The following is a 17,892-nucleotide window of genomic DNA, read 5'->3' on the forward strand; positions in this document are numbered from 1 at the left end:
CATCTTGCTATTTTCTTTGCTGCTTTTAACATTGTTTGATTATGTACAACACAAAATACATAAATATAATTTTGTCACTGCAGCTTGAGAAACTCCAAGCTGTGCTTCTTGTCCTTGGCAAGGTGACCAAAGCAGGATCACACAGATGTGAAGTTTATAACCCCTTGCTGCAGCCTGACTCAATATACCAAGGATTATCTACAAAAGATAGGCTCACTTTATGAATACTTCTGTGAAGGTAAGATTTACTTTTTTTTAATCACAATTAACAATGCTTACGGTTTACTAATTCTAGGGAACAGTTTTGTCTACTATTGTTTACTAGAAATAACATGGGCATAGTGTTGTTATCCATCATCCCAGTCAACTCTGTGCGATTCAGGCACCCTACTCCTAAATTTTCAAGTGTGAATATGAAATACAGATGTGGAAATCCCTAAATGAGACCAGTCCTACAGCATTTTTTCACAACACGGTAGCCAGTCATTGAATTTTACTGAGCCACAGAAACGGTTCGTGAACAATGTAGTGTCTATCCAGTACCGCTAGAGGGCAGCCTACATTCATAAAAGTGGAAACACAGAGTGTCTTTGAATCAATGAGAAATGTGATGATTCAATCAGTAAGAACCGTGTGGTTTAGAAGAAACAAATTCCTTGATTGCTCCAGCTCTACTGGCAAACAAACATTTTAGTATTTGAGTGGTGAGGCTGTCTGATTGTAGCCTGCATGCAACGTTTGCATAGGCCTATTGCATTTGTGTCAAAAAACACAAAAGCTACCACTTTGTGCCAATTTCCATGCGTTATTCAACTCCTAGGTTGTTATGTGCCAGAGTCTTAATCACAGACCAAGTGGGCTGTTTAAATAGCTAGATTAATGAAAGAATAGGTATTAGGGTTTAGATACACCAGGTGCTACTGGGGGGACAGCAACACAGGCTAAAGAAAGACACATGCATTTACTGTTCCCATACTTAGACAAGAGGTCATTTCAATATATGGAATCAATCAGTTAACCAGTTACCACACAATGACTAAGTGAAAACATGTTTTTAAGATTTTTTGAAAATGTTTACAAATGAAATACAGGAATATCTACTTTAAAATGAGAACTCAACCCCCTGAATCAATACTTTGTAGAAGCACCGTTAGCAGTAATTACAGCTTCAGGTCTTCTTACGCCCGTATCAGCCGAGCAGTGTGGAAGTCTTTGGCAAGATATTGTTGAGTGCATTACAACAACATCACCACGGTGTTTTTGTAATATCTAATAAGGCTTTATTGAAAAAGGAAAAACATTAACAAAGGAAAAGACACTGTTTTATTATGAGGAATCAGTCTGTATAAAACTGTCAGTTGTGTGTAGCAAATCAAACTGCCAAGTGTATGGCTCTGGAGGTAAAGGTGAAGGTAAGCATGTTTCATGTTTATTGTGAGTGGTCGATTCATTCCAGCTGGGAAACCTCATGGAAGTACGCACCCAGCATCTTGATCCCTTGAATGTAGTTGGATCTGAAAATGGAGAAAATAAATTAGGGCTGACTGACACGAATGATCCTGTGAAACTGGTTAAGGTTTGAGTTTTACCACAAGGAAGTTTCACCAGAACCATCCAATCAGTCATAAAGTGAAGTGGCAAACGCAAATTAGTTTGGCAGTACTCAACATTTTAAGCTGTGGCATGTCACGGACATTTTACCTTTAGTGGTGGGAAAGTTGCAAACAAGGAATTATGTTGGTACATGAACTATCAACAAAAATAATACTGGCCAATTCCCAGAAAATTAACATGACATGTCAAAGTGTCAGACAGCAGTTAATAATGCAAAGATGTCTTTTTCCAGTTTGAACCCTTAAGGTCCTATGCAATACAAGACTCTTGTTAGCCCTTCTCCCAGTTATATTCTTGAAGCCTCCCCAGAGGAATTCAGGCAATTTTTTAGCATTTAAAAAAAAAAAAAAACTTACAAATATGAAACTTGCTGCATCTGTCAAGCACTTCTCTATCATTTTGAGGAGTTCTGCTGTACTGAGCTGTTGAACCCATTCATTTCTCCTTTGGCCCTGCTTTGGCCCTGCTGAAAGAGGTTTCTTACTAAACCTGTTTGAGCTATGCTGTCAGTGGTTTGGTCCTATTATAAACCAATCATTAAAAATGCTTTAGCCACTGGCACTTTCCCTTTCACTTTCTAGGTTGAAACACCGCGGTTCAGGTAGGAAAGGGCAAATGAAACGCTGTGGTATACCTGTTGAGTTTCTCGTTCTGAGAGTGAGCTCCATCGTCAGAGGAGCCGACAGGAAGCAGCATGACGTTACGTCCTGTGGCCTCCTGGAAGGTCAGGGTGACTGGAATGCTGCCGCCCTCGCGTGTCAGGTCCGGCTCCACACCGAAGACTACCGGCCGGCGAGGAGGAGACGGAGGAGGAACAGCCAATATGAGTTAAAATAAAAGGTCAAGACTAAAGAAAATCTAGAAGAACGGACTGTAATGCGTCCTATTTGCATAGCTGTATCCATCCCCTTTCTTCAACAGTGATCGCTGAATAAAGTAATGTGATGAACACTCTTTTTCTCTGGGTGTTTTATACTTTTGCAGTGTTTCCTCTGTATTCATTCAGCAGTGGTGCAACACCGCAGTATTAAAATAAAATTAACACTACTGCTAGAGAAAATGGGAATTTGAAATAACCATGTAATTTAGCTGAATTTTGTACTAAAACATAAAAAGGTACAACTCTGTGTACAATTAATGTGTTTATTATGATAAAATATCCAAAGCAAAACATTGCTAGCATTGCAACCTGCACTAGAGTCATAATTGGCACCAAAACAGTGACGGATAAGGAACCAAAACAAGAAACTACCCCCAAGCACCACCGATGAAGCGAAATGACAGGGGAAACACTGCTTTTCTATCGCTCTTCTGTCTCGCAGCCTCTGTACCTGTCTTCATGGCCTTTCGACCAGCCATGTAGTGCGGGTGGTTGAAGTCGGAGACCCAGGCCTTGGCTCCATGCCCCATGTTAACCTTTAGTTTGTTGGGGCTTTCCAGTTCAGCAAACTTCTTCTGCAGATGACCGATAACCTTGATAAAACAAGAAAAAACAACATCATTAGTAAAAAACAAAGCACCAAACAACTATTGTAATAGCAATAGTATTATTTGAGAGGACAAATGTGAGATATTTTGACATTTAAACCAAGCCATTTCTGTCAGTGGAGATCAATGGAGGACAATGTTAATTCTATGTGTTGCTTTCTATGTATTTATTCTAATTTACATTCTATCAATATGCATGGTGAATGTTAGACATTTCAAAGGCATACCTGTTTCTCCACAACTTCGGGGTCCATGTCGGGGACCAGCCGGATGGAGAACTTGCCGATGACCTTGCGGGGGATAACAGTCTTGGCCCCTCCGTCGGAGAAAGCCCCCTCGATGCCATGCAGAGAGAGAGATGGGTACCTCCAGCGGTGCATCAGGATTTGCTCCTACAGACAAAATAAACAACAAAAACCCTGACTTAATGGCTAATTATCATGACAGTAATCCAGAAAGGTGCAACACATTTCTATCTCCCAGTGATGTAAACAACAGAAATCAATTCTGACTCCTTGCCTTGGACTCATGCAGGAGCTTTCCGACCCCAACGTCTTTGCAGTACTCCTCCAAGTCAAAATCTATTTTGTCATAGAGGCTTTTCTCCTCTTCTGTGACAGGAGCCACATCGCTGTACATCCCAGGAACCAAGATCTTCCCCCTCTTGTCCACCAAGGAGCCTGTTTGGGTAGACAGAGACACAAGGTTAAATCTCCCCTAAAACGCTAAGTGGAACTTAGCGTGTTGTCACCAGTATTCACCTTTAAGACTGCATTCAAATGTGTTTTCATGAGACTATAATTCAATCAATGGCTCAACTTGCCCATAAGTGCAATGAGGTCGGTCATGGCTTCGTGAACGGAGCCACCAAACACCCCCGAGTGTAGATCCTTGTCACCGCACTCCAGCTAGGATTTAAAACGACATTTTAATTTAACATACCATATTAAAACAGAAAGCTAGAGTAGATCAGTGTTATGCTGAAATATTGCATTACAGTAGGCAGTAGTAACAAAAACATCACTTGTCATTCCTATTAATTACATCCACCCAGTTTCTAGACCAAGCCAAGCCAAAACTTAAGCAGCACTACAACCAGACTTCACCTCGATGAAGAAGTAGCAGATCCCTCTCAGGCCGTAAGTGATGCAGGGTTTGGTCTTGCCCAGCCAATAGTTGTCGGAGATGCAGACATAGTCTACGTCTTTTAAGAAGGTGTCTTTACGAGAGAAGATCAGCTCATCCAGGCCCTCGGATCCAGACTCCTCCATCCCCTCGAAGCAGAACTTGATGTTGATGGGAAGCTCCTGCTCCGTGAAGAAAAGGGTGAAAAAGGAAAAATGTGTGAAAAATGACAAGGCCACACTATGCCTAATAAACTCACACACTGGATATGCAAGCAGTATGAAAATGTATTTTAGCAGGGCCAAGCTAAAAGGTGGAAAATAAAGGGCAGAAGCTAAATAATGAGGGGAGGGAAACCACTTGTAATGCAGAAAATAAGAAACTTTCAAGCTTAACATCACATAGAGAAATCACTGCAGCCTGAAGAAGAGTATTGATTCAAAGCCCATTGCCAAGTTGCCACTTGAATACATTTTCTGTCTTTCTGCATGACAAGTGGTTTCTCTCCTCTCATTATTTTGATCAGTACCAGGCTAAAATACAAGGTCACCAGTTTCAATCTCTGAACTGACTGAGAAAATCCGGTCAACAAGAAAGTGAAAGCGAAATTTTCCAAACAGTCCAGCAACAAAATAGATTCCCCAATGTTCTGGGGCAGCCGCACTGTGCCCAATACCTACAACACTTAGGCTGCTTTATTTTAAGTCATTTTATTATAGAGGATTTATAATCAACAAAAATCAGCTAAAGTTGTACATTCCAGTCTTGAGCAGGATGATTTTGAGGCTGGACTGATAACTTTAAACCCTTGGATATTTATTCTCATTTAACAGGAGTGAAACAAGTCACACTTCAGTATGTTTTTGGTCCAGTGGTGAGAAAATGGTGTCCGTGCTTTGCTTTGGTGTCTGGTTAAAAAAAAAAAAAAAAAAAACCTCACCACTTTTTAAATTTCACTTTTCAAGTAGGCAGAAGTGCTATGAAATGCTAAAGTTTACATTATGGAGAAAAATAATTGTGGATGAAACAAGCAGTTATTTGGGTAATACCGTACCAGTAAGGTCATTACAACGTTGTAATTTGAAAAACAAACAAAACCAATTTGTGCTGAAAAGTCCATCTCTTTTTTTTTTTTTTTTTTTAAAATCACTGCTACTTACTTTACTGCATCATTAATGATTATATGTTTTGCCAGGTCAGAGGTCAGGGTCAGCTATGCTAGGGATTCAAAGTCTCGGTCACGGTCACGGTCTCCTTTAACATATATCTCATAATATAGCAGACATCTGTTTTTGACTGGTCATTATTAAGCATTTGAATTTCCCCTCGAACAAATGGTTTCAGTGTTATATCATTGTCTGTTTTAGGGAAAAATAAAGCCGGTTCAAGCCAAGGAGCAGGTGAGGTAACTTGGCTCAATCATGAAATCTTGGAGACGATAAGAAACGCCTCCAAGATTTAATGACTGCAGCTACTTTACCCAGAGACCTTTGACCACCTGTCCTGCTGACGACACTGACATGATCAAAAAGCAAATCAGCATTGTACTTTAGCACACAGTTTTGGCAGATGAAATGATGAGTTTCCAAAATGCTGCATATGCATTTTGTAAAAAGTAATTCACTGTGGGCTTCTCCGGTGACTTGTTCATTGCCTTTTGTTCTAGACCAAGTAAATGTAGAAACAAACTCTGGTGGGAACTTTACCTGCTGGATCTTCTGGTAGGCCTCAATGCAATTAAACCAGGCCAACACCGGACCCTTGTCATCGGTCGAACCTCTTCCATAGAGCTTGCCTGCAAACAGAGAGGAGCAATCAATCTCTGTATTTGACTAAGTGTCAATACTCAGTCAATACTCTTTTATTTTTTCGAATAACATTTCACATAGGGAATTACGCCGCTCTCAACACGTTCAGTAAAACTCCCGACTCAAGCAACTGGCTTGTAAAACATGACAAGCAGGAACTGAGCTAAACAGAAATGAATGAGACAGGAAGAGGAGGAGGATATGGAACTTCTGTCAGCTGACTGTCACCAGAAAATACATGAGACCATTCATGCGCCAGCAAAAAAAGGGAAAGAGGTAAAAAGTTGTGCTATATCTGAGACAGTCAACCGAACTTGATGTCACCACAAGTGAACTTGCACACTAAGCCAAATGTGTGTAGCTGTGAGCAATGTGACAGAATTGATTAGAGTCATAACATGCATCTCTTTTATTTGCCAATTACAACAGTGGACAAGGAATTTGACCTGGTTAACTGGTGCAGACACATTAGAAAACAGTTACAAACTTAACAGGACCTCACTCACAGTGAAGATGAGACATGCATGACAGGAGACAACACATAAACACTTCAAATATGCACTCAAAGCTTTAGGATTTTTCCAGTGAAGCAGGATTGGCATCATTGGTAACATTAGTGAGTGGGGGTTGTGGGTGTCTGGTGGTGCAGTAATCTAGTATACCACAGGATCATAATCATGAGTAGGTTGAACAGAAAAGGATCAACTTGAGAATGCTGTGCAAAACCAAACAAGGGTCTGCTGGTGCAGTCAAGTCACAGGGGTGCAAGTAAAGGTAGGTTGATAAATAGCAAAAGACACCAAAATGACAGATATCTAAAATAAAGGTGTCCAAAAAGAATGAATGGTGCTGAATAGCTTATATCATTATGCAATGTACTAACTAAAAAATGTTTCACTTGGGCCCTTTTGTTTTCTGAAAATCGTATGCATCACTGATTCTGGAAAATAGTTACAGTACAGTTGACCTGTAAACCACGCAGATAAGACGTGACTGAGAACAGCAACTAGAATGGACTTTGGAAATAAGTAACAAACTAAGATATGATCAGGACTATTTGATAAATGCTCAAAGAGCATTTGGACAACATACTACACATAAGCAATGACGATAAAAACAACTTCTCTGCTCAACCAAGAAGTGTGGGTAAACTGAAATGTCGCTGGTGTTAGTTTTGAGTTTGCTCTGCTCAACTTGAAAAATATTCAAGAATGAGTAGGTAATGAGACACACACACACACACACACACACACACACACGCAACTTGGTTGTTTAGACGATTGGCTATAATAGTTCATTCAGACATCTCCAAATTCAATTCAAGATTCTATGTCCAAGCACTACTTTGCCATTTTTAAAGGTCATGATACAAAATTAGCTATTCCATGTTGTTCAGTAGTTTGGTACCTAATCAATGAAACTGTATTTTCCTCTCAAACTGCTCACTCTGTTTCTGGCAAGGCCTCCATCAGGTCTTTTCTACAAGCCTATATCTGAGTGAGATGTGACAGCAAAAGGTCAACCTGCCAAAGACAGATCAGAGACACTGTAAACAATAGACTGAAAATAGAAAAACCTGAACTGAATCTGGCTATTTAGCACTACTCCACCCATACAACATTCCAGTCACTCTCAGTACATTCTGATCAATGTGAATGATTTCTATTTACCGTTCAACCTTACCCAACCCGCTGTTTCATAACTACACAGCCTCAGGTTATTTTGGACACAGTCAAAGAGATTTGCTCTCACCATCTTTCTCCACCAGAGTAAAAGGCTCTGTATCCCAGCCGTCATCGATACTGGCTGGCTGGACATCAAGGTGACCGTAGATACACACCGTCTTCTTGCCCGGGTCTGACCCCAGACGTCCCAGGACAATAGGCGGCAGGGGGATCTCTTCTCCAGAGGGAAGCTGCATGGCCAATCATTATAATAACTTTAAGTAGCTATATTTGTAGGGTACGTTTCTCAAAGTTGCATAGTGCTTTAAAATAAAAAGTGAAAGGAATGAATGAGCTATAACAAAGGGATGCACTTCTGGCTCCATTAGCGCTGACTCAGCAGAACAGAAATAGCACAAGACTGTGTAAAGGTAATATTATCATAACGATACAAATATACATACAAAAATCAATACAGTATTCTTGAAAGCCCACTCAACATTAAGGAAAACAACAGGCTAGGTTTGACGTTTGGCAACATGAAAGCCAAGAAAAAGCAATAAATTAATCATGCTGAGAAATAGGGAAACAGGCGGTGTACCTCTAAATGTAATGGCAGAAACTATGCTAGATTGACAACTTACTAAGACATGAATTTTGAGTGTCATCTTACACATAAAACAGATGCAAAACCTGAAATCACATATACACACACACTCTACACTCGCGTTCTGACCTTCTGCTTGCCGATGTCCACCATCTCCACCGTGCCCCCCAGCCTCTCGATGTCCTTGGCTGCCATCTCCATCATCTTCTTGATCTCTCCGCGCTTCTCGGGCCAAGCCGACACACTCGGGACCGCCACCCATTGGGCGAGGCGCTGGGCAAGACGGAAAACAGGAACGATTCAGAGCAGCATTCACATGTTCTATGAAAACGCAATTTGTATTTCACACAACTTGTCTGAGTTTTGGGGGTTTAATGTGCTCATGTAGCTGAAGTTTCATTCAAGCTGTGACAGTTTGTGTGTTACCACATCAGGTCACAAAGTGTAACTATAGTGATAACTACAGTTATCACAGTTATGCCACTCAAGTGATTTAATGAGCTCCAGTGGGTCTACATTGGCTTGTGATGTCAAAAGGATTGTGCAACAAACTCAAACACTACTGCAGTCAAACATAGTAATGGATACATTAGAATAGGGATGGGCGATAATTCAATATTATCATTTATCGTCTTTCAGTGGAATCATATAGTGATGATATGTTGATTTTGGGATATTGTGAAGTATGCTGTCTACATTGATGATAACCAGCAATTTTTATTCAAATAGTCTATATTATTTGAAAATTTCAGTTTTGTCACACCTAACATTACCATTCGGTTCCATGGCATGAACATCAATTTCATTATTTAACATGTGATTTTGCTTACGTGACTATTTAATCAATATTCAAAAGATATGATTATCGTGGTACTGATTTCAACCATATTGCTCAGCCCTACATTAGATTCAACTTACCTCAACGTAGAGCTCCTGGTGTTCGTCCACATACTTGAAAAGCGCTGAAAGATGGGCCATCTTTGCCAGCAACAGCAGCTGTGGGTTCAACAGGCAGAATGGTGTGAGACTCTGCCCTTCTCTCCATGCTATCTAATGGGAGGACAAAGACCACGCCCTCCTCCAAACCTGCTGACAACAGTGTCCTGACTTCCTCTATCATGCATGCCAGTGGTCAGAGTGCTGCGGAGGCTCAGCTTGTTTCATATCAAGAAATACACAGTGCCAGTGCTGACAGGCCAATTACTTTGTGCTGTCAGCTTCCGACAATACTACACAAAGACTAGTAAAGGTCCATTTTCTGAAAGCAGCTGCTGACGTGTTAGTCAACAGTGATGGTGATAAAAGTGTTTGGGTGTCTTCTAGACAGATAAGTCTAATTCTTTGAGCAGTGTTTGGTCGCTACATTGCATTGAGTCCAATTTGTGACACATTTTGTATATCTTCCCATTTCTGTGTCCCATCTTCTCTGTCTCTCTTCAGCATAAAGTATATAATGAAGCAGGAATGCAACAAATAATGTAACAAAATCCCTACCAGCTCCAGTTGTGCTGTTTTGTAGCTGGACCTAATGAAGTGAAAAGAGGGATTATAGAGTGCTATGGGGATCACATTATGATTATTATTATTATTATTATTATTATTATTACATATTAAAATAACATTCTTGGTATTTCAGGGTTTTTTTTATTTTATGATAAGCAGTGTGGGAATTCCCATTCAAATTGTTATGAGATATCAGAATTTGGCAGGTTAAAGCCATGGTTGACTTCATGGGCATCAGCTGGGTATGGCAAAGTGTGGCACTTGCCATAAAGGTAAATTAGATGCAGAAACGTTTCCATGCATAAGGATTGAGTGCATTCACGATTCGTCCCTGGTTGACATGCTGAATTTTTAAACGTATCACAATTATTTCATTGCATGACTTGTTCACAGGATGAAAGGTCTCTGTTAATATTACATAACTTATATCATCGTGTGCCTGTTAAAGGGTTCAGAAGGAATCATATTCAGACATGAGAGGCACATCCAACAGCCTACCTAGTACGAGAATATAAGTAACACAATTAGCTAGGTAGGTAGATAGGCCTAATTTATTACTTTATTGTTAGTCAGAGCTTAATAAAAATGTCTCTCTCTCTACACCAGTAAATTAGATAAATGTCTGTAGCATCTTGCTATATCTAGCTAGCTGTAAAGGAACGACAGATAGCTGAGTGTGTTGGTAACCACTCTACTAACTAATCTGGATGATAGCGGTCCAAATTTCCAACAATTAAGATAGCTTGTTTGCCGACTTTTACACCGAATGACGAGTAACATCACAACAAAGGGCATCTTGCAAACTCACTTCGTGTTATTTCCACACAGCCGATTTCCACATGTGACTCTCTCCTGACCGGCACTTCCTGGTTTTCCTGTCAGACTGGCAGCTCCGTCAATCAAACGTTAACAAATATGAGCTGCGTTTCGCCGATCCCGTTTATCTCACGCAAGCAGTGAACCTTGTTAATGAAAGAGAACCGAGAGACGATACGAGGAGTGAAACTAAGTAGCAGATTGCATGTATTTATCGCGCAAAGAATTGTGGGAGTTGTGACAGATGAGACCCCGATCTGACTGGGGAGGAGAAGAGGCCGTCATCATATTCTGAGTTAAAGTGGAACTCATAATATAATACAGGTGTTGTTTGTAACCAAAACATGTGACTTGATTCTTGAACAAAATGCTCCCATGCCAGGAGTTATGTCACACAGATGTCAAAACGAAAACAAAACAGGAGAAATAATTCACTGAAATGTTGACTTTGCCATTTTATTTTACATCTGTTAATATAAACAAAAAAAAAGGGAAGAAAATATGTATACTGCAATTCTTGCTATTTTAAGGTAGTCTTGCCTGTGCCTTTCTTGTATGTTCCTTTCCCTTTGTTTTGCTTCTCTGCTCGTTTCATGTTAAATATGAAACTGAAGTGAATTGCCTACCTTGTATTGTATACTATGGTTTTGCAATTAAATAAAATTGACTGAATGAAACACTCACTGTTAAGTCCTGAAAATTAGAACTTACATAGCTAAATTACAATAGCTTAAAGCAACTTTTATTGTAGGTCAGTGATTCATCTGATGTTATTTGTGGGTCCTCCCGTCTTCAAACAAGCCACTAGCATCCCATCATCAGGCCCTGTCCAAGGCCTTCGTTTCTTCAGATCGCTCCTCTCTGAAATGGCTGTGCTATTTGACCATTTTACAACACCATCCTCATGTACAACGCAGGACTGAAAGATCTTCCAGAAAAATGCAAGTTTTAAACCTGTACCTTAAATCTTGACGAAAATATTGTCAATTGATCAACAGCTACATCTGCCTTGCAGCTCCCCAGTAAGGGCCAATAGAGAAAATAAAGCAAACCTGCTAGAGTTGCTTTTGATTCCAGGCCAGTAGCACAGTTTGCTATATAGCAATTAACTAATTTCCTAACTGCCAAGTCCAAGTTGTTGGGTACCGACAGCATTACATTGTTGATTATGTCCCAAGTGATGCATGTCAGGCCATAACACAAGAACTTGTCTTCTGCATTTTCTGAACTGCAACCAGGAGTTGGCCTGTAGGCCAGACCTTGTGACCCAAGCCACTAGGCCCGACCGCTGCATCATCCATAGACCGGAACGGCTTCTACACTTAATGGTTCAGGGGTTTTTGTTGACCAAGTAGCCATTTGTTGATATTAGACAACCACCTCAACGTGAACTAGTGTCTGGTCCAGTAGTTCAGAACATACCAAGGTCTATTTGCATATCTAACCAGTTCATATCCCCCTGACTGGAACCTCCAATTCAACCTTAAGGATCTTCAATAGTAATGCATGTGTTGTTAACAAAGACTTCAAGATAAAGTTTTTGAATAAAAATTTATTTTCATATACAAGCATTTACAGGTCTGGAGCCACAAATCCTTATGGTGCCTAGAAGGAAAGGAAGCTGGTTACAACATCTGAACACAAGCGCCAACACAAATACATTCGCAAGGTTGATAGTGTTCACCTTTCCATCGAAGCAACGCTCCCGGCAAGTCTTTTCCGTTACCCTGCACACTTCTGTGGAGCACATGAAGTAGATCTGTGGGGAGGAAAAAAAAAAAAAAAAAAAAAAAAAAGCCATTTTAGGCATCCCTTAGTGATAAGTTGTCTTAGAGAAAGTCCTTCCAAGATAAGCCAAATGACATTGTGTACACACACACCACATTGCCAGTCCATGAGGTCAGACATCCCAGTTGAAATATAGGCTAGCCACTAACTGGGACTAAACTGGATAATATTGAACTTAAAGCTGCATCATTAAATGTGTCTGCACATTTAAGCTTTATGCAATCATTGGAGCAGTGAAATTTGGGGTTAAGGGCACAATTCCTTGACTGAACAGGCACTTTAAAAAAAAAAATAAAAATAAAAATTCTGCTTACTGGACATAAACACCATTACAATTTTTTTGTAATTAGATGACCCGCTTCAGACTTGCAGGTAGCATGAGTCACCAGGGCCACTGTGGTAGGGTCATTTTTGGCTGCATTCACTTTGACCTATAGGCCCATAATAGTTTCTCCTAAATGCTCGACTCACTTCTTCATCTAGGTATTTATTTGTCTGCTGATCCATGAACTGGAAGGCTTTGACCACGAAGCGTCTCTGGTGGCGGTTTGTTGGCAGGTCGCTGACTTTAAGGATGGACACATTGGGGTCGTTGGGGTTGGCACACCTACGAGACACAAACCTTACAGTTAACTGAAGTGATTCCCTCCAACCAGCTATGTGGCACACCATAAGGATAAGGGGGCAGACTTTGCTCAAGGCAATGTTTGCATGTCATGGCAAGGTGTCTCCTTGGCAAAGGACAGTGTTCACATATTAAGAGACAGTCATCCTTACCCTTCATAAATGAGCACAAGAGCATTCTTGGCAGAACGAGGATAAGCTAGACAGTAGTTGACAAGGACTGCTGCGTCTGGTTTTGGAGACTTCAAACGCACTTCAAGATACACCGGTTTGCCAAGGAGTAGTTTCAAGGGCTGGTGGTATGTGGGCAAGTAAGTGGAGTAAGTTTGATCTGTTGAGTATAAACAGAAGGGGAAGCAAACCAATTTGTTTTGAAGTTGGATCAGAAAATGCCAAACATAAAGCCATTTGGCGCATGAGTGCAACTCAACCATCTGGGCCTTATACTCGTTAAGACATTTAAGCGCTTATCACAAAAAAGCATTTGGTTTGACAGATTAACAATGCAACAAAAGCCAACCTTCAGCAATTCTCAATTCGACTCCGAACAGGCCATTGGAGACAACCTTTGAAGGGACACTCGAACTGGGGCTCTTGACCATGTAGCCAACGCTGGCCAGTGACTGCTGGTTGCCATTTTTGGCATAGCGACACTCAATCATGAATCTACAAAATAAGACATTGGGTAAGAACAGTCCGATTGTCACAAGCTTGATCAACCATGCAATTAAACGAGTAGTTAAAATTTCAAGACTCCTCAAAACTAATGTGCAAAACAAGATCAGTCTAGTGCAAGATCAAGTACTGCAAACTTTAGAATGACTAGTTACACATTATAAAAGATTGTTCAAGTCCACGTACAAAGACAAACAAATGAGGTAGAGGCACACTGCTTTAACAGAATTAGGTTGTATAGCGCCAAGATAAACTCACCTGAGGGGATCATTTCTGGTGATGACACCATACTTTAGGTTGAGGGCTTCGACAACAGCCTGCACTTCAACCAGGTAGATCTTTGTCTCACCAACTTCCTGTCATAAAAAATAAAAAAAAAAGTCAGATCTTTGTCAGGTAGGTTTCAGGTTTCCGGTTTCCAGATTGTATGCATCTTTGGTGTCAGGTGGTGTCACCTTCTGTAGAGTACAACAGGTGGTGACATCACCTGGCACCAAAGATCAGCCAATAGCAGATGGGACACAGATCTGGGTTTGGCATTTAGTTACTCTATATCAGTGCAGACTGAAGTGTTATGAGCACCAAAGCAGACAGCTACTGGAGAAATATGGATGAGGGCATCCATGTTCAATGTTCTCGTCACTTAGCAGGTAAGTTGACTAACAGGCTAGAGTCGGGTACCATTTCCTGACAGTGGCAGCTACTGCAGCTGGTCGTTACGCACAGCCCACTTTAATAGCTCACTATGCAGCCGATGTATCTTAGAACACGATCAGTAGACTGCACTTTGGGACAACTTACGTAAGAACGAGCTCCACAGTCTGTAACTGAGAACTTGAAGAGGGCCAACTTGTCATTAGCCATGACTGGTTTACAGCTCGGGTGCCCTGGAACAACAAGCTTGGTGGGGTCCACAGGGATGGATGCAGAGTCATGGCGAATGGCAAAGATGAACTGTTTATCTGCAGTGCACTCTATTTTAAAAAAAGAAACAAAAAACAAATAGAGGCACAGACATTAATACTAGTCTTGAATAGATGTCTTTTGCCCAATATGAAGCACATAAGTTTTAAAATAGGATGGCGAAGACAAAAGAGAACCATTTCATCCCCCACTGCACCAAAACAGAAGTTTTACCATCTACTGGGTAGTAGCAGGCAGATGTAGAAGAATCCACACAGCAACCCATCTTTTCACAGTCTGAGGAGGATATTCCTGTTTGGCCACAAGTCACCTGCTCCGCTTTAGGGAGATCGCAATCTGAAATGAAGACATGTCAAGGAGTTGTCAATTTTGCCCCAATAAGGATTGAGAGAAGATGGTTTAGTGTGATCTCAGAGATCAGTTAAACCAGTGTCTTGTCTACACCAACTCCACATTGTATCAAGTTTCTTGCCTTTAGTCTTTGAAAGACTAATCTAGTCACCCATGTGTGATTTTCTCCCTTACAGCTGTAGAAAAATCATGTGCCATTTGTTAGTCAAGTATGTTGCAATATCCTACTTTAGGACCTGACATAAGCTATACCCAACGACCAGCACATTTCAGGACTATTCTCCAATCCATTTTACTACAACAATCACTTTGCACTCACTTTGTGCGTTTGGTGCAACAGCTGGGTTAGCACACGTGGAAGTGCGCACCTGTGGGCCCCTGGAACGAGGGAGCTGTAGATCGGAATCCAACTTCACACTTGCCTCACAAGATGCAGTAGCAATGTCTGCCTGACCAAGCTCATTGACGTACAACAGTTGCAGCGTGTAGTGGTCAGTCTGTAACATGAACTACTTTAGATTGCACTCAATGCAAGGAGCACAAGCTAGTATTAAACAAACCTTACAAAAGTAGAAAATTCAGATGTATCAAGGCTTAGCAGCTGGAACCAATAAATGAAAAGCCACCTCTGCCTACATTTATCCGTTAAACTGTCAAGATGTGCAAGTTAAGTGAAGCTGCTTTTCAGTAACCTACTTGTCGTTTGACGTGGCACCCCGAGAAAGGTACAGTCACTGTGTTATAGAGCAGGTTCACATCATAGCCACAAGACTCTGGAGCATCCAGGACAGACAGCAGGGCCTTGGAGCCTGTGGAAGGGAAAGGAAATCCTAGTAAGTTGATGCCCTCAAAGCAATTTTGCCAGACTACACCGACTTCAATCCAAGTAGAGCAAAAACCAAGAACTCACCCAAAACTTGGACTTCACTTAATTGACCCGATAGCAGGGTAATTTGGAATTCAGATTCACTGCAAAGAACTTCTAGCCCCCTTGCATTGGTCACGTCGGCCCATTTCTTCTGAGTGGCATCTACGTACTCCACATGGAACCCATGGTCAGCAAGAGGATCAGAGTCGGTGGTGGTATCTTCAACTTCAGCAACTACACCTTCACCATCACTGTAATCACTGCCGTCATCTATAGCGGAGAGTGGTAGTGAAGGCACCAATTTTACAGGCAACAGTAATGATGGTAAAACTTAACCAACGTCTAATTTTATACAAATTAGTCTCATCACAAATAACCCACTACAAATACCCATCTGGGCCTGAAACGGTCCTATGTGACGAGTGTGTTTTGACTTGAGTTTTCATGATATGTAAACACAACTGAAAGATTTAATAGGTCATTGTGAAGTGATATTTCAAAGACTCTCTGGTGTGCATTTCATAGTATTGACTTTAAGTCACTTTAGGACAGGTGAGACACAAAAGTGGTACTTTGCGTCTTACAGTGAGCATTTTATTGCAGGGGAAATTAAGGATTAAAACTGGTGTTGGTGCATGGTTTGGTTAATGTTAAATATTTAAAAAAAAAAAAAAAGTTACTAGCAGCTACAGGTCTAGATTAAAAACACTAGGCCCACATCCACAGATTAAAGGAACATATGCCTTACTCTATTTCTCTTTTTAAGCATGAGTTAGTATAGAAGTGTTTGATGTATAATGATAGTAGGCTATATGTAACAAAAAAAGTACTATCAAGCTCATGCAGTCGAAGATGGGGGTCTTGAACGAAAAAAAAAAAAAAAAAAAAAAAAAAAAAAAAAAAACACACATACACCACACCCATAAATAAATGAGCATGTCTTTCGTAAATATAATCTGCTAGTAGTTTACCTGATAACGACCAACTGGAGATCATAGTTCACATTCCTTTAAAATTATCCACTGAAGCACTTCTCAAAACCTAGAAATAGTGCTCAACTTACTCCACTGCCCGGTCTGGTAAAAACGCTCCATTTGGGTTTGGTTCACATTCCACCACGGCCCGCTAGAGACCCTCTCCCATCCCCGGACCGAGACCAGCAGAGTCCCAGTGAGGAGCAGCAGCCCGACTCTGTGCCCAGCCATGGATCCTGTGATGCCCCTCAGACACAAGCCAGTATGAGGACACGCCGCCCTGCGAGATACATGAAGTGGTTTTGGTTTAATTGATGGCAGCTGGCAGCTAATTGGCACTTTGCCCTTCAAATTCTCACGTGGAGGAAAACCACCTGACAGCTGTAGCCTAATGGGTACAGGCTATCACATCCCATACTGCAAAAAAGATATTGCACATATCAATACGTTTAAAGATATGTTTCAAAAATATACACGAATTGGCAAAAAAAAAAAAAAAATTTTGGAAAGACGTATCCCGGTATATTATTGACAACATTGACTCTGACTTTTCTCTTTACTGGGAAAATGTACTGTTTGGTATCTACAATAACAATAGTAATAAACTTAAAGAATTATATATAATCAATTTGATGATTATTTTAGCAAAATTTCATATTCATAAATCCAAATTTAGCCATTCTAAACCTTTATTTATAGTATTTGAAAATGAAACCAAACAGTACATTAAAACCATTTTTAACTAAAAAAAATAAGAAAGCTGCAAAAACCATCTATTTGTGTTCTTTGTTTAATGTTTTCACTTAGAAGATTCCCCCTGGCTCTGATGTTGTTTTGTCTGTATTAATGACTTGTTTGTATGTGATTTCTATTGTCAATAAAGATGTCAAAAAAACAAAAAAAACAAGTCTTCAGTCTTCCGGTTTGGCCGTTTAGCCTTCAAGATAAAAGCGCGAGATTTGAAAATAGAAATACTGTTTTAAACCAATTACTTTGTATTTCGTCTCGTCAAATTCAATAAGTGAGCACCCATATTAATGTTTGATGTCATAATAATAATGAA

The 17,892-nt window shown here is 40.5% G+C and overlaps 2 protein-coding genes across 2 annotated transcripts; both read right to left on the reverse strand.

Moving 5' to 3' along the window:
- Positions 1-1,257: 1,257 nt before the first annotated feature.
- Positions 1,258-10,762, reverse strand: cndp2 (carnosine dipeptidase 2). Its single transcript, XM_071911551.2, has 12 exons — positions 10,618-10,762; positions 9,225-9,302; positions 8,436-8,579; positions 7,788-7,950; positions 5,934-6,022; positions 4,209-4,409; positions 3,926-4,010; positions 3,622-3,782; positions 3,330-3,494; positions 2,946-3,087; positions 2,249-2,396; positions 1,258-1,514 (listed from the first exon to the last, which is right to left on the reverse strand). The coding sequence occupies exons 2-12, from the start codon at positions 9,282-9,284 to the stop codon at positions 1,448-1,450; spliced, it is 1,425 nt and encodes a 474-aa protein (XP_071767652.1). The 5' UTR covers positions 9,285-9,302; positions 10,618-10,762; the 3' UTR covers positions 1,258-1,447.
- Positions 10,763-12,250: 1,488 nt separating this feature from the next.
- On the reverse strand, positions 12,251-17,060 carry LOC139921337 (zona pellucida sperm-binding protein 4-like). The gene is made up of 12 exons (XM_071911540.2): positions 16,919-17,060; positions 15,898-16,125; positions 15,684-15,796; positions 15,307-15,379; positions 14,850-14,972; positions 14,514-14,686; positions 13,971-14,068; positions 13,558-13,703; positions 13,191-13,368; positions 12,885-13,020; positions 12,310-12,384; positions 12,251-12,259 (listed from the first exon to the last, which is right to left on the reverse strand). The coding sequence occupies exons 1-12, from the start codon at positions 17,058-17,060 to the stop codon at positions 12,251-12,253; spliced, it is 1,494 nt and encodes a 497-aa protein (XP_071767641.2).
- Positions 17,061-17,892: the final 832 nt, after the last annotated feature.

Source organism: Centroberyx gerrardi, chromosome 19 (genome assembly GCF_048128805.1).
Source record: "Centroberyx gerrardi isolate f3 chromosome 19, fCenGer3.hap1.cur.20231027, whole genome shotgun sequence".
Taxonomy (NCBI): domain Eukaryota; kingdom Metazoa; phylum Chordata; class Actinopteri; order Beryciformes; family Berycidae; genus Centroberyx; species Centroberyx gerrardi.

Excerpts from the sequence above, each read along its gene's own strand:
- cndp2 (XM_071911551.2), bottom strand. The coding sequence starts at position 9,284 with ATGGCCCATCTTTCAGCGCTTTTCAAGTATGTGGACGAACACCAGGAG. Across the intron at positions 3,495-3,621 it reads AGCTCCTGCATGAGTCCAAG|GAGCAAATCCTGATGCACCG; the intron begins GCAAGGAGTCAG and ends TTTTGTCTGTAG. Across the intron at positions 3,088-3,329 it reads CCGAAGTTGTGGAGAAACAG|GTTATCGGTCATCTGCAGAA; the intron begins GTATGCCTTTGA and ends TGTTTTATCAAG.
- LOC139921337 (XM_071911540.2), bottom strand. The coding sequence starts at position 17,060 with ATGGCTGGGCACAGAGTCGGGCTGCTGCTCCTCACTGGGACTCTGCTG. Across the intron at positions 13,704-13,970 it reads ACCAGAAATGATCCCCTCAG|ATTCATGATTGAGTGTCGCT; the intron begins GTGAGTTTATCT and ends CTTATTTTGTAG. Across the intron at positions 13,369-13,557 it reads CGAATTGAGAATTGCTGAAG|ATCAAACTTACTCCACTTAC; the intron begins GTTGGCTTTTGT and ends TATACTCAACAG.